Source organism: Phyllobates terribilis, unplaced genomic scaffold (genome assembly GCF_046119375.1).
Source record: "Phyllobates terribilis strain yellow unplaced genomic scaffold, ASM4611937v1 Scaffold_11__3_contigs__length_659146591, whole genome shotgun sequence".
NCBI classification, from domain to species: domain Eukaryota; kingdom Metazoa; phylum Chordata; class Amphibia; order Anura; family Dendrobatidae; genus Phyllobates; species Phyllobates terribilis.
Genome location: NW_027362771.1, coordinates 587,113,656 through 587,129,125, shown reverse-complemented (window position 1 = coordinate 587,129,125; position 15,470 = coordinate 587,113,656). Strand labels below are relative to the sequence as shown.

Here is a 15,470-nt window from a genome sequence, read left to right as displayed (position 1 = left end):
CAAGGTGACACCTATGAAGCCCATAGGTGTCACTGGTAACACAATGAGATATGTGGGAGCCATCCATTGATGGACAGAAGGCTTAAACGTGATGTGAACAGAGCCTTCACCAGTCCAGGGCACATTTCATCTGACATTGACCAGGACTCTCTCCTTTCAGCTGTCTGCCATGGTTTGAACTCTTCTACAAATTCCTCAATAACATCGCAGAGCACTTAGTGAAGGATCAGGTACTGGATATGTCTCCATGTGTTTCTGACCACAGCTCCACTCCACCTCTTATACTATGTCTTCCCCTACAGGTCACTGAGGTCATGGACCTCCTACAGGTTCTGTATCACCACGAAATACCCGAGGTGAACAAACCTCTGAACATTGACATGGTAAGTAAGTCCCCAATCTGGTAGGAATGCTGGCTGATCATATATAGACAATATTTGATAACCAGGAAAATTTATGGAAGGAAGAAGAGAAGGAAATGGGAAGGAAAGTGTCATGCCAGGTGTGGGAAAGACTAGTGCAACACAAAGGGAAGAGGGAAAGGGAGCCCAGACACTAGGGAAAAGGGAGAAGTGGAGACCTCCTAGTCTGGTCTAGTATCAACCTGTCTCAACTACCGTCCCTATATTGCCTCTTCAGCAATCCCCGTGTCTTTCCCTGGCATATGGCTAAGACTAGGGATAGGAGGAGATGAGCACTAGTCGATCTCCACTAAACTCTATAGACAACAATGTTAGACAAACGGGGAGATTGCTTAGCTTTAAACTACTCCAAATGTGCACTCGGCCTCAAGCTCCAGAGAGGACAAAATGCTGTTCTTGCTTAGCCTTCACAAGTAGAAATGACTATAGCCGGCACCTCCCTCTCAGACACACCAGGTATATATACACCCAGGCCTAATGAGCTAATTAGCCAGAGGGAGGTAGCCGCTGGGTCCTAAAGATAGCCTGTCATCTAAGAAGATGTCTGTAATGCCAAACGCAGAGATCTCCTGCAACCAACTGCAGGGCGACTGTCTGTCACTTCTGACATACCCGAGACAGAAAGTGAGAGGGAAGGAAGAAAAGAGAGAGGGAAGGAATGAGGGAGAGAAGGAAAGGGGAGTAAGGAAAAGGAATGAAGGAGTAAGGAAGGAAGGAATGAGAAAGAGGGAGTAAATGAAGAAAGAAGTTAGTGAAAGAGGAGTGAGGAAGGTAAGAAATGAGGGAAAAGAGGGAAGGAAGAGAAGAAATGAAGAAAATGGAAGGAGAGAGAATGAAAGGGAAGAAGGGATGGAAAGAGGGACGAAAGTTAAGAGGGAAGGAAAGGGAAGGAGAGACAGAAGAAAGGAAAGGGCAGGAGGGAATGAAGGGTTAGGAGGGAGGTAAGGAAAAAAAGAGTGGGGAATGAAGAAAGGAAGGAGGGAAAGGGAGTGAAGAAAAAAGAAGGAAGGAAAGGGAAGAAGGAAGGGAAAGGGAGGAAAGGAGGGATGGATGGAAGTAAAAGGAAGGAAGTGGAGAAGAAAGGAAGCAAAGGGCAGGAGGAAAGCAAGAAATGAAAGAAGGAAAGGAAGAATTGGGAAGGAGGGAGAGACAGAAAGGGAAAGGGAGGGAAGGAATTAAGGTAGAGAAAGAGGAAGGGAGGGAGGAATGGGAAGGGAAGGGAAGGGAATTCAAGTTTTATGGACTAAAATGTCCTAATTTTTGCATTCATTAGAATTTTTGGAGTTCTGCCTTCGTTATTTTTTGTATTTTAGAGGTTTTTATATACATAGTCAAAGAATATAATTATCTATCTATCCGCAGTTTTCATATTTTGTTGTTCCGGATCCTACAAAACTTCCATCAATACCAGAAAACGTGAGTTACTTTAGTATTGTATTGTCGTGCCCACCCCCGGCCTCCTCGTTCACTTGTCATCAGATGGGACAAATTTCATAAACTAATGAAAAATATATGTGACATGCAGAAGTAGTGCTGTTGCAGAGTGTGACATGCAGAAGTAGCGCTGTTTCTTTAAAAGAATTCAGCAACTATTAGAAGTAACACAAGCACAGGAGACAGGAAGTGTTGTGCTCCAGAAGCATCCAGCAACTAGAGGGGTTAACACAGTCACAGGAGAAGGGGAGTGTTTTAGCAGAGCCCCAGGGGGATTGTGGGGAAGTTGTTTACTGTCTGGCTGGAGCTGAAGAGAAAAGGTGGTGTGTGTGTTCTGTATCTCACAGAAGCGCCCCTGCAAGTGAAAAGGATTCAAGTCAGGAGTGAAGCTAAGCACAGGTCAGGTAGAGTTCTTGAACTAGCAGTGCAGAGTATTGTCAAGCAGAAAGATAAGGACTGTAAGAAATGTTGTCACAGGGATCATCTCCCTCAGCAAACCCTACCCCCCTTCTCCATCTCACTGTGCTGTAAAGAATGCTGTGTTCATTGATGTGCCTTTGCATTAGAACTGTGCTGTCCTGTGCTACTGGGAAGACTGTGAACTGCTGTGCTGCTAAGGAAACTATACTGTTTGTCATTGGAGCCTGATGCTCATAACATGAATTAACTTGCATTGGCTGTGCGGCTTCTTATTAAATACTACTGTTCTACTGTTTATGAGGACTCTTGTCAAGTGAAAACATCTACGTGTCTGTGCCTGAGGGTCAATACCCCTGTGTGCCTGAAAGAAGCTGCAGCACATGGTCTATAGTCGCCCTGAGTAACGGTTCCCCCAGGATTCCAAAGAATTCATGTAACCTGCCTCGCCCCTATCTGAACCTAGTGGCGTGCGTGTAACATATACATATTATTCTTTTACCCCAATATTGGAATTTCTTCTGTTAAATCTTCCATCTTGTGTCATGTCCTTCCAGAGAAACCTCACAGAGTTCCTGGTGGCGGTGCAGGTGGACACGATGCTGCAGATGTTCTCCAGCTTGTTGTGTGAGAGACGGATCCTCATCACATCTAGTAAGCTCAGTACGGTGAGCATCGGACACCTGTCATGGCCTCCTTTAATATTTCGAGGAAAAACTTTTAAAAAAAATATCTGATCTTTTGCTTTTTTTATTGCACATATATTATTGTGGACCTTCCCCCTGTGCTGCGGCAGCTCACAGCCTGCGTCCACGCCTCCGCGGGTCTCCTGTATCCCATGTACTGGCAGCACATCTACATCCCTACCCTGCCGCCTCACCTCCTGGATTACTGTGGGTCTGTCAGCCATTCAGTACTTTGCCTGTCTGTATTGCCACTTATCCATCTACCTAAATCTAACCCCATGCCCATGTTTCTCCGCAGTGCCCCCATGCCCTTCCTGATAGGGGTCCACAGCAGTTTGATGGAGGTAAGTCGTCCTGGTGCCACTAACATTAGTCACAAGTTCCTAAATGTAGATTTTATCATTTTCTTACTGCTTCCTCCACTACAGCAAGTGAACCCCGGAGTCCTGGAAGACGTCGTAGTGTTTAACATGGACACCAACAACTTGGAGACGCCATTTCAGGACCTGGATAATCTTCCTCCACATGTGGTAAGACCTGTATACGGTATATAACATGCCTCATAGTATATCCGCATCAATGTCACTGGCAACAGGAGCCCTGGAGAGGAACAGTGAGACACCCCCAAAAGAAACGGGGCAGGTGGTGGCCACAGACCATTCCTCTCTCCTTCTCCTCCCTGGCTGGTTCTTCTCTAGTTTTGCCTTTCCCTCATATCCTGGTCATTACTGGTAACATGAAGTGGTAGTTGCAGCCCACTCAGGTTGTACAGGTGGTCCGGCTCCTCCAGGGTGGTACATCCATATGTGCCATCACAAGAAGGTTTCCATCATCTCCCAGCACAGTCTGCAGAGCACAGAGCAGACACCAGGACACGGGTCATTACACGGGGAGAGATGGACCGGGCCATAGAGGAGCATCAGCCCCGTGGTAGGACCAGTGTCTGCTCCTTTGTGCGAGGAGGGACAGGAGACCGGGCACCATCCACCAACTCACCAATATGTCCAGACGTGGTCAGGAGGGCACACATACAGACTACTGACCATATTAGGATCATTATGGGATGTCAGGAGCACATACAGACTCGTGGGACCATACACACTACTGATCACATTGTGGGATGTCAGGAGTACATGCAGACACATGGGGGCCATACACACTACTGATCACATTATGGGATGTCAGGAGTACATACAGACACGTGGGGGCCATACACACTACTGATCACATTATGGGATGTCAGGAGTACATACAGACACATGGGGCCATACACACTACTGACCACATTATGGGATGTCAGGAGTGCATACAGACACATGGGGCCATACACACTACTGATGACATTATGGGATGTCAGGAGTACATACAGACATGTTGGGAGCCATTCACACTACTGATCACATTATGGGATGTCAGGAGTACATACAGACACGTGGGGGCCATACACACTACTGATCACATTATGGGATGTCAGGAGTACATACAGACACATGGGGCCATACACACTACTGATGACATTATGGGATGTCAGGAGTACATACAGACTCGTGGGACCATACACACTACTGATCACATTATGGGATGTCAGGAGTACATGCAGACACATGGGGGCCATACACACTACTGATCACATTATGGGATGTCAGGAGTACATGCAGACACATGGGGGCCATACACACTACTGATCACATTATGGGATGTCAGGAGCACATACAGACTCGTGGGACCATACACACTACTGATCACATTATGGGATGTCAGGAGTACATACAGACATGTGGGGGCCATACATACTACTGATCACATTATGGGATGTCAGGAGTACATGCAGACACATGGGAGCCATTCACACTACTGATCACATTATGGGATGTCAGGAGCACATACAGACTCGTGGGACCATACACACTACTGATCACATTATGGGATGTCAAGAGCACATACAGACACGTGAGGGCCATACACACTACTGATCACATTATGGGATGTCAGGAGTACATGCAGACACATGGGAGCCATTCACACTACTGATCATATTATGGGATGCCAGGAGTACATACAGACACATGGGGCCATACACACTACTGATCACATTATGGGATGTCAGGAGTGCATACAGACACGTGAGGGCCATACACACTACTGATCACATTATGGGATGTCAGGAGTACATGCAGACACATGGGAGCCATTCACACTACTGATCATATTATGGGATGTCAGGAGTACATACAGACACATGGGGCCATACACACTACTGATCACATTATGGGATGTCAGGAGTACATACAGACACGTGGGGGCCATACACACTACTGATCATATTATGGGATGTCAGGAGTACATACAGACACATGGGGCCATACACACTACTGATCACATTATGGGATGTCAGGAGTACATACAGACATGTGAGGGCCATACACACTACTGATCACATTATGGGATGTCAGGAGTACATACAGACATGTGAGGGCCATACACACTACTGATCACATTATGGGATGTCAGGAGCACATACAGAAACATGGAGGCTATACACACTACTGATCACATTATGGGATGTCAGGAGTACATACAGACACGTGGTGCCATATACACTACTGATCACATTATGGGATGTCGGAAGCACATACAGGCACATGGGGGTCATAATCACTACTGATCACATTATGGGATATCAGGAGTACATACAGAAACGTGGAGGCCATACACACTACTGATCACATTATGGGATGTCAGGAGTACATACAGACACGTGGGGGCCATACACACTACTGATGACATTATGGGATGGCAGGAGTACATACAGACACGTGGGGGCCATACACACTACTGATCACATTATGGGATGTCAGGAGTACATACAGACTTGTGAGGGCCATACATACTACTGACCACATTATGGGATGTCAGGAGTACATACAGACACATGGGGGCCATATACACTACTGATCACATTATGGGATGTCGGAAGCACATACAGGCACATGGGGGTCATAATCACTACTGATCACATTATGGGATATCAGGAGTACATACAGACACGTGGGGGCCATACACACTACTGATCACATTATGGGATGTCAGGAGTACATACAGACACGTGGTGCCATATACACTACTGATCACATTATGGGATGTCAGGAGTACATACAGACTCATGGGGCCATACACACTACTGATCACATTATGGGATGTCAGGAGCACACACAGAAATGTGGAGGCCATACACACTACTGATCACATTATGGGATGTCAGGAGTACATACAGACACATGGGGGCCATACACACTACTGATGACATTATGGGATGTCAGGAGTACATACAGACACGTGGGGGCCATACACACTACTGATCACATTATGGGATGTCAGGAGCACATACAGAAATGTGGAGGCCATACACACTACTGATCACATTATGGGATGTCAGGAGTACATACAGACTTGTGAGGGCCATACACACTACTGACCACATTATGGGATGTCAGGAGTACATACAGACACATGGGGGCCATACACACTACTGATGACATTATGGGATGTCAGGAGTACATACAGACACGTGGGGGCCATACTCACTACTGACCACATTATGGGATGTCAGGAGTACATACAGATATGTGAGGGCCATACATACTACTGACCACATTATGGGATGTCAGGAGTACATACAGACACATGGGGGCCATACACACTACTGATGACATTATGGGATGTCAGGAGTACATACAGACACATGGGGGCCATACACACTACTGATGACATTATGGGATGTCAGGAGTACATACAGACACATGGGGGCCATACATACTACTGATGACATTATGGGATGTCAGGAGTACATACAGACACGTGGGGGCCATACACACTACTGACCACATTATGGGATGTCAGGAGTACATACAGACTTGTGAGGGCCATACATACTACTGACCACATTATGGGATGTCAGGAGTACATACAGACACATGGGGGCCATACACACTACTGATGACATTATGGGATGTCAGGAGTACATACAGACACGTGGGGGCCATACACACTACTGATGACATTATGGGATGTCAGGAGTACATACAGACACGTGGGGGCCATACTCACTACTGACCACATTATGGGATGTCAGGAGTACATACAGATATGTGAGGGCCATACATACTACTGACCACATTATGGGATGTCAGGAGTATATACAGATATGTGAGGGCGATACATACTACTGATCACATTATGGGATGTCAGGAGTACATACAGACATGTGGGGGCCATACACACTACTGATCACATTATGGGATGTCAGGAGTACATACAGACATGTGGGGGCCATACACACTACTGATCACATTATGGGATGTCAGGAGTACATACAGATATGTGAGGGCCATACACACTACTGATCACATTATGGGATGTCAGGAGTATATACAGACACATGGGGGCCATACACACTACTGGCCACATTTTGGGATGTCAGGAGTACATACAGACACATGGGGCCATACACACTACTGATCACATTATGGGATGTCAGGAGTACATACAGACACATGGGGCCATACACACTACTGATCACATTATGGGATGTCAGGAGTACATACAGACACGTGGGGGCCATACACACTACTGATGACATTATGGGATGTCTGGAGTACATACAGACACATGGGGCCATACACACTACTGATCACATTATGGGATGTCAGGAGTACATACAGACACATGGGGGCCATACACACTACTGATCACATTATGGGATGTCTGGAGTACATACAGACACATGGGGCCATACACACTGCTGATCACATTATGGGATGTCAGGAGTATATACAGACACGTGAGGGCCATACACACTACTGATCACATTATGGGATGTCAGGAGTACATACAGACACATGGGGGCCATACACACTACTGATCACATTATGGGATGTCAGGAGTATATACAGACACGTGAGGGCCATACACACTACTGATCACATTATGGGATGTCAGGAGTACATACAGACACATGGGGCCATACACACTGCTGATCACATTATGGGATGTCAGGAGTACATACAGACATGTGGGGCCATACACACTACTGATCACATTATGGGATGTCAGGAGTACATACAGACACGTGGGGGCCATACACACTACTGATCACATTATGGGATGTCAGGAGTACATACAGACATGTGGGGCCATACACACTACTGATCACATTATGGGATGTCAGGAGTACATACAGACACATGGGGGCCATACACACTACTGATCACATTATGGGATGTCAGGAGTACATACAGACACATGGGGCCATACACACTACTGATCACATTATGGGATGTCAGGAGTACATACAGACACATGGGGGCCATACTCACTACTGATCACATTATGGGATGTCAGGAGTACATACAGACACATGGGGCCATACACACTACTGATCACATTATGGGATGTCAGGAATACATACAGACACGTGGGGCCATACACACTACTGATCACATTATGGGATGTCAGGAGTACATACAGACACATGGGGCCATACACACTACTGATGACATTATGGGATGTCAGGAGTACATACAGACATGTGAGGGCCATACACACTACTGATGACATTATGGGATGTCTGGAGTACATACAGACACATGGGGCCATACACACTGCTGATCACATTATGGGATGTCAGGAGTATATACAGACACGTGAGGGCGATACACACTACTGATGACATTATGGGATGTCTGGAGTACATACAGACACATGGGGCCATACACACTGCTGATCACATTATGGGATGTCAGGAGTATATACAGACACGTGAGGGCCATACACACTACTGATCACATTATGGGATGTCAGGAGTACATACAGACATGTGGGGCCATACACACTACTGATCACATTATGGGATGTCAGGAGTACATACAGACACATGGGGGCCATACACACTACTGATCACATTATGGGATGTCAGGAGTACATACAGACATGTCTGTACCTCTGCCGATAATGCGACACGCCCTATATCGTACCCTAATGTGCACCATGACAAATCTTTTCTGTCGCCTCCACAGATCTCGCTGCTGAAACTTCGTCTGACGAAACAGTCGTCGTTGATGGGTGATGGGGTGTCCCGTGCATTCCTGGGAGCCCAGGCTCTTCTGTTTGGCAGTTACAGGGAGGCGCTCATCTGTACCCCGGTATGTGCTGCCATTGGTGGCCTTGACATTTCACAAGTCCTGCCATAGTCTGCGGCCTCCAGGAGTCAGGCTACAGATGAGGGCATTAAAGGCATAGAGATACTGATGTGATGCCTGTAGTATATGGGGTCAGTACATGACCAATGCTGTGCCCCCCCATGTTGTGTGTAAGCCCCTGTGTCAGGCACCCCGGATAACCTCCAGCACTAATTGCCGCAGCATAAGCCTCTGTAATGGAGGTCGGGGACGTGTACCCATCTGTGCGCACCATTGGGAGCTACCGAGCACTTTACTTATTTATCATGTATGTGTATAATTCCGCCACATCATGAATTATTAACACCACCTCCGATCATATTAGGCGTGATCATTGCTCCTTAAAGCCGCAGTAATTCTCACAGCATATTTCCCAAAATGGAAATATTATGTTATATTACTGTATATTTTCTTTTTTCTATAATTCTGGTTTCACCATAAATATATAAATACAGTAGTCCACAATGGATTATGGCAATAAACTGTCAATGTCTGGCAGTATTATGTCAGCTCAGTATGGAGGTAATATATGGGTACTGCCATCTTACGTTATGTAAGCACTATATAGTGCTACCAAATGCCCGACAGTAATATGTGGGTTTTGTTTGGCAGCACTTTCTGAGCACTACTTTCCGGTATTATTTTGACAACATATGGCGGTATATCTAATTTGAACTTCTGGTTTTCTCCAGTAATGGCTCCATTCGCCATCTATTTCTCTTCCATTTAGGAGCAGCCAATTTCTTTCTGCCAGGACACATTTCTGAACCACAAGTGCAGTACCATGCGGACCTTCCTGCAGAACGCCGTTCACCTGCAGCTCTTCACACAGGTCTGGTGGATGTTACATAAATTTACCAAGGCGCCATATTATATTACCCTGGTGATGATTGCATAGTGTATAGTTAACCTGCTGATCAATCGCACAAGGCTGCCATCTCTGACTACATGTTTCAACTGCTACCTCCCTCAATAAGGAGCAAAAAGGAGAAAAATGGTCCCCGCCCAGCGGCCCGCTGCTTGCCACCATCTTCTTATTTTTGGGTAGCTTTGCACACTGTGGAACACAGCTGCCATGCCACCTGAAGAAAAAAAAACACTTTCAGATTCCTGCATCTTTTGTAAAAAATTGAAAACTTTTCAGGGCTGATTTTTTTTTATAAGATTGAGTTTTTGATTTTTTTTACACATTTTAAAAAAAAGAAAAATTGTGCCACAAATCACTGCAAAAATCACACCAAAATTGGCATTTTAACATAACACTTTTTGTGAAAAATATTCAAGATAATCCCATGTTAAACATTGTGACCTGTTTGGCGGTGACTATAGAGAACTTCAATGTACAGTATAATTCGACACTCCTGCAAGGGAAGGGGCCGAGAGGCAAGGAGTGACATACCTCACAGCAGCTATGAGCTGCACAGGACGACCCCCTGCAGACTCCAAGCCATGCGGCCTTTTGTGTAAATTATTATAATTCAACACCGAGTTATGGGAATATGATATGTCCCAGTGATAAACCAAATAGATTTTTGGAAACCCAACAGAAGGGGGATTGTCACCCTGGCTTTCAGCACAGTCCAGCACGTAGGGAAAGGGAGATACATGGCGCAGCCTTGCGGGGGCCCTTAGGGCCCCGGTGCTTGGTATCCACACGTAGCAGGGGTCCGGCTGGATCCGATGACAGCAGAACAAGTTCCCTAGGACTGTCCATTAAGGAGGTATAGCCCATTTTAGTTTTTGGGAGTTTTTAGCTGAGAGAGACCAGGAATGGAGACTTAGGCTCAACCAGGGGGCAGTAAGGGGAGTGACCCATTTTAGTTTTTGGGAGTTTTTAGCTCAGAGAGAACAGGGGTGGAGACTTAGGCTCAACCAGGGGGCAGTAAGGGGAGTGACCCAGAGAGGCTGCCCCTGCAGCTAGAGTCCAGTGTCTTTTTCCTTGGGAGGTCTTGACGTCACGTCGTGTGGGAGAAGTCCTGCATCGAAGAGAGAGGGCCCCACAAGCCTCCCATGTGGCAGCCCTTCCTCCGAAAACCAGGTCGTCCATCTGACTGGTAACTGACTCTTAATAACTGCTTTATATCTTTTGTACCCCTACTATTGTGTTTGCAACTCTGACCTTTGTGTATGTATAACCCCTATGTATATAGTGTACTGTCTAGTGTGCCCCTAAGGCGATTAAATATATAATTTAACCTTAGGCTGCTCTTTTATCTCGATCCATGAACTCTCACATCCGTTGTTCAGTCCAACGAACACGCTACCGGGCTGGTTTCTAGCTTGATATAATTCAGTTATATCTAAAAGAAACTTGTGGCAGCTCTCCTAGGCCGACAAGGTTCTGTTTCACTGGAGCTAGTGAAGCAGCCTCACAAGCCTGTCAGGGATGTGAGCGAGTGTGATGCCACGTCAGTGACTGAGTGGGCCACCTCTTCTCACTCCCTGGTGCCTTCCTGTACCCATGTGGAAAGGGGGTGTCTGTGTAGAACTGTACCAATCTGACCTTACGCGTCCTCGAGGGGGTGCGGAACATCACATTGGTGCAAAGGGCAGATCCGTATCACATGATCCGTCTGACGTAATAGTGACGCGTGGCGGGGTGTGGATTCATTACATTGCTGGCAGCGGTGGGATTCTGCGGGGTCTCTCTGCTGCCATTTCTTCACACGTTTGTTTTCATTTTGGTGTTTTTTTGCTGCATTTTATTTTAAATATCATCACTATCTTTATAATTATTTAATATAGTAGTTATTATTATTATTATTATTGATATAATTGTTATTTTTATTATTATTTATTATTGTCATAGTTGTTATTATTAATATTATTATTTCTTATTTTTAGTCATATTATTGTCACTATTATTATTAATTATTATTCATATTATTGTCATTATTATTATTATTATTGGTATTATTATTACTATTATTATTATTGGTAATTATTTATTATTCATATTATTGTCATTATTATTATTATTACTATTTTAATATGTGATTTGCATTGAATATATACCGTATCTGACACCAAAATGCTATTTTACTATGACTTTCTACTGTTCATTAGAGAATCATATGATAACTATATGCTGCTCTATGTGACCTCTAGTAAATTAGAATACAGCCGTCCTGAATTTAAGGGTAGTATATCATTGGGGAAAATTATTTTTCCTTACTTAAATCCACATATTTGGGGCTAAACATCATTGGGTTTCATTAATAATTTTGCACCGCTTGCCTTCTATAGTCTCTGTGTTGCACTTTCTATTGCTGGCTGCAGAATGAGTTAACTGAGACCCCCATCAGTGAGCCCACTATGACCAATCTGATGGATAGTTTGTAGCTTTTTATCTGTATTTTTCTGAGCTCCTCTCAGCTGATTTATGACCACTGATCACATCAAAGTCGAATGTACAGAAAAATAAAGAGATTCTAATAGCCAAAAGGTGCAACATTTTTTATGAAACTTAATTGCAAAAAATAATCCTAGCCTCAAATTCATGCAAAAGAAAAGAAAAATATCCCTAAAGGTGAACAACCCCGAAACACCTACTAATGAATATTCAGGAGGAGCTTAGACTACTGTTCAGTCAGCTGATTGGTTGATGGTGTTATTTCTCACGCTATGCTGGATCTGATTGGTTAGATCCCTAAGTATATATTCAAAACTTGTTTACTTGAAAAAAAAAAAACCCTGAAAATGATTCCCTTTAACCTTCTCCTCTCAGTTCATTGACAGTCGGCTGGAGAAGTTGAATTCTGGAGAAACATTTACAGACGTGTTTGAGCAGGAAGTTACCAACTGCGGCCTGTCAGGTATTGTAACCTGAACTATAGAGGTCCCTTGTCTTTCCGTAGGAGCCTATGGGCAACATACGCTTCTGGCTGGCATATACAGTATGTCTGAGCCATCCACCAGAGATACAGAAATCTGGAAATCATCCCAATATACACAGGAGTCTCTGCAGTGAGACCCCCCATCCCGCCGCCGTAGCGAGCAGCTCAGTGTTTGCTCCTAATTAGTTTTATATTCATTTCCAGGAGCTTCCAGATCTTATCAGATGTGGCTGGAAAATCTCAAGGTAAAACTAAACATGTCACAGTAATGGCAAGGAGATGTGTTATATTAAACAGGGGTAATCTGACTTCTAACAAAAATATATCAATGTCAGTTAGTGTGATTAAGGTTTGATTAGTGATGACTATTAAGATGAGTTCCCATTTACGAAGGCAAGACTACAGTTATCATTTTGATTCACAGTAACACAAATCTTGGTGCTATATCACACACATAAAATAGTGTAGCCATACTTTACACATATATTATACTGCTATATCACACATAAATAATACTATTATACTGTACACAAAGATAATAGTGCTATGACATGCACATAAATAGTGCTGCTATACCGTACACATAAATAGTGCTGCTATACAATACATACATAGAAATAGTACTGCTATACTTTACACATAAATTGTGCTGCAACACCATACACATAAATAGTAATGCTATACCATATACATAAATAATAAGGCTATACCATACATATTGTAACATCCCTGGCGGCTTGCTGGCATGGCTTACCATCTCCCACCATGCAAGACCGCCAACTTACCTACCAGTCCAGGCTGCGCACTATGCTCCTCTACTTGCTGTGTGCTTATCTCTTGTCTGCTGGGTTAGGGCGGCGGCGCTGGAACGTCCTGATTCTTAAAGTTACAGTGTGCGCAGTCCTAATGCATCCCCAGCCTACTGCTGTGAGTCACTGGATACTTAAACCTCCTCCACCCAGTGGGAGGGGCCTGAGCAACACTTTCTTACAGTGTGTTCTTTGCAACTGTGAGTTGCCAGGTCCTGTCCTGAATCTTGCCTGTTTCTGCCACCATGGGGGCTGAGTACCCAGGCCCGTTACCTGTATCTGTGACTTCTAGTCTGTTTCCGCCACCCTGGGGGCTGAGTACCCAGGCCCATTACCTGTATCTGTGACTTTTAGTCTATTTCTGCCTCCCTGGGGGCTGAGTACCCAGGCCCGTTACCTGTATCTGTGACTTCTAGTCTGTTTCCGCCACCCTGGGGGCTGAGTACCCAGGCCCGTTACCTGTATCTGTGACTTCTAGTCTATTTCTGCCACTCTGGGGGCTGAGTACCCAGGCCCGTTACCTGTATTTGTGACTTCTAGTCTGTTTCCGCCACCCTGGGGGCTGAGTACCCAGGCCCGTTACCTGTATCTGTGACTTCTAGTCTATTTCTGCCACCCTGGGGGCTGAGTACCCAGGGCCGCTACCTGTATCTCTGACTTCTAGTCTGTTTCTGCCACCCTAGGGGCTGAGTGCCCAGGCCTGTTACCTGTATCTGTGACTTCTAGTCTATTTCTGCCACCCTGGGGGCTGAGTAGCCAGGCCTGTTACCTGTATCTGTGACTTCTAGTCTATTTCTGCCACTCTGGGGGCTGAGTACCCAGGCCCGTTACCTGTATCTGTGACTTCTAGTCTGTTTCCGCCACCCTGGGGGCTGAGTACCCAGGCCCATTACCTGTATCTGTGACTTCTAGTCTATTTCTGCCACCCTGGGGGCTGAGTACCCAGGCCCGTTAACTGTATCTGTGACTTCTAGTCTGTTTCCGCCACCCTGGGGGCTGAGTACCCAGGCCTGTTACCTGTATCTGTGACTTCTAGTCTATTTCTGCCACTCTGGGGGCTGAGTACCCAGGCCCGTTACCTGTATCTGTGACTTCTAGTCTGTTTCCGCCACCCTGGGGGCTGAGTACCCAGGCCCATTACCTGTATCTGTGACTTCTAGTCTATTTCTGCCACCCTGGGGGCAGAGTACCCAGGGCCGCTACCTGTATCTCTGACTTCTAGTCTGTTTCCGCCACCTTGGGGGCTGAGTGCCCAGGCCTGTTACCTGTATCTGTGACTTCTAGTCTATTTCTGCCACCCTGGGGGCTGAGTACCCAGGCCCGTTACCTGTATCTGTGACTTCTAGTCTGTTTCCGCCACCCTGGGGGCTGAGTACCCAGGCCCGTTACCTGTATCTGTGACTTCTAGTCTATTTCTGCCACTCTGGGGGCTGAGTACCCAGGCCCGTTACCTGTATCTGTGACTTCTATTCTGTTTCCGCCACCCTGGGGGCTGAGTACCCAGGCCCGTTACCTGTATCTGTGACTTCTAGTCTATTTCTGCCACCCTGGGGGCTGAGTACCCAGGGCCGCTACCTGTATCTCTGACTTCTAGTCTGTTTCCGCCACCCTGGGGGCTGAGTGCCCAGGC

The 15,470-nt window shown here is 45.7% G+C and overlaps 1 protein-coding gene across 2 annotated transcripts in view; it reads left to right on the top strand.

Moving 5' to 3' along the window:
* DENND1C (DENN domain containing 1C) overlaps positions 1–15,470 on the top strand; it is an 82,411-nt gene that overhangs the window by 48,469 nt on the left and 18,472 nt on the right. For both annotated transcript variants that reach the window (XM_073654374.1, XM_073654373.1), the window contains exons 7-17: positions 161–230; positions 303–383; positions 1,785–1,838; positions 2,831–2,941; positions 3,070–3,170; positions 3,258–3,303; positions 3,388–3,489; positions 9,034–9,159; positions 9,926–10,027; positions 12,923–13,010; positions 13,236–13,276. In XM_073654374.1, coding sequence (XP_073510475.1) covers positions 161–230; positions 303–383; positions 1,785–1,838; positions 2,831–2,941; positions 3,070–3,170; positions 3,258–3,303; positions 3,388–3,489; positions 9,034–9,159; positions 9,926–10,027; positions 12,923–13,010; positions 13,236–13,276 — 922 coding nt within the window. The remainder of the gene's footprint in view (positions 1–160; positions 231–302; positions 384–1,784; positions 1,839–2,830; positions 2,942–3,069; positions 3,171–3,257; positions 3,304–3,387; positions 3,490–9,033; positions 9,160–9,925; positions 10,028–12,922; positions 13,011–13,235; positions 13,277–15,470) is intronic.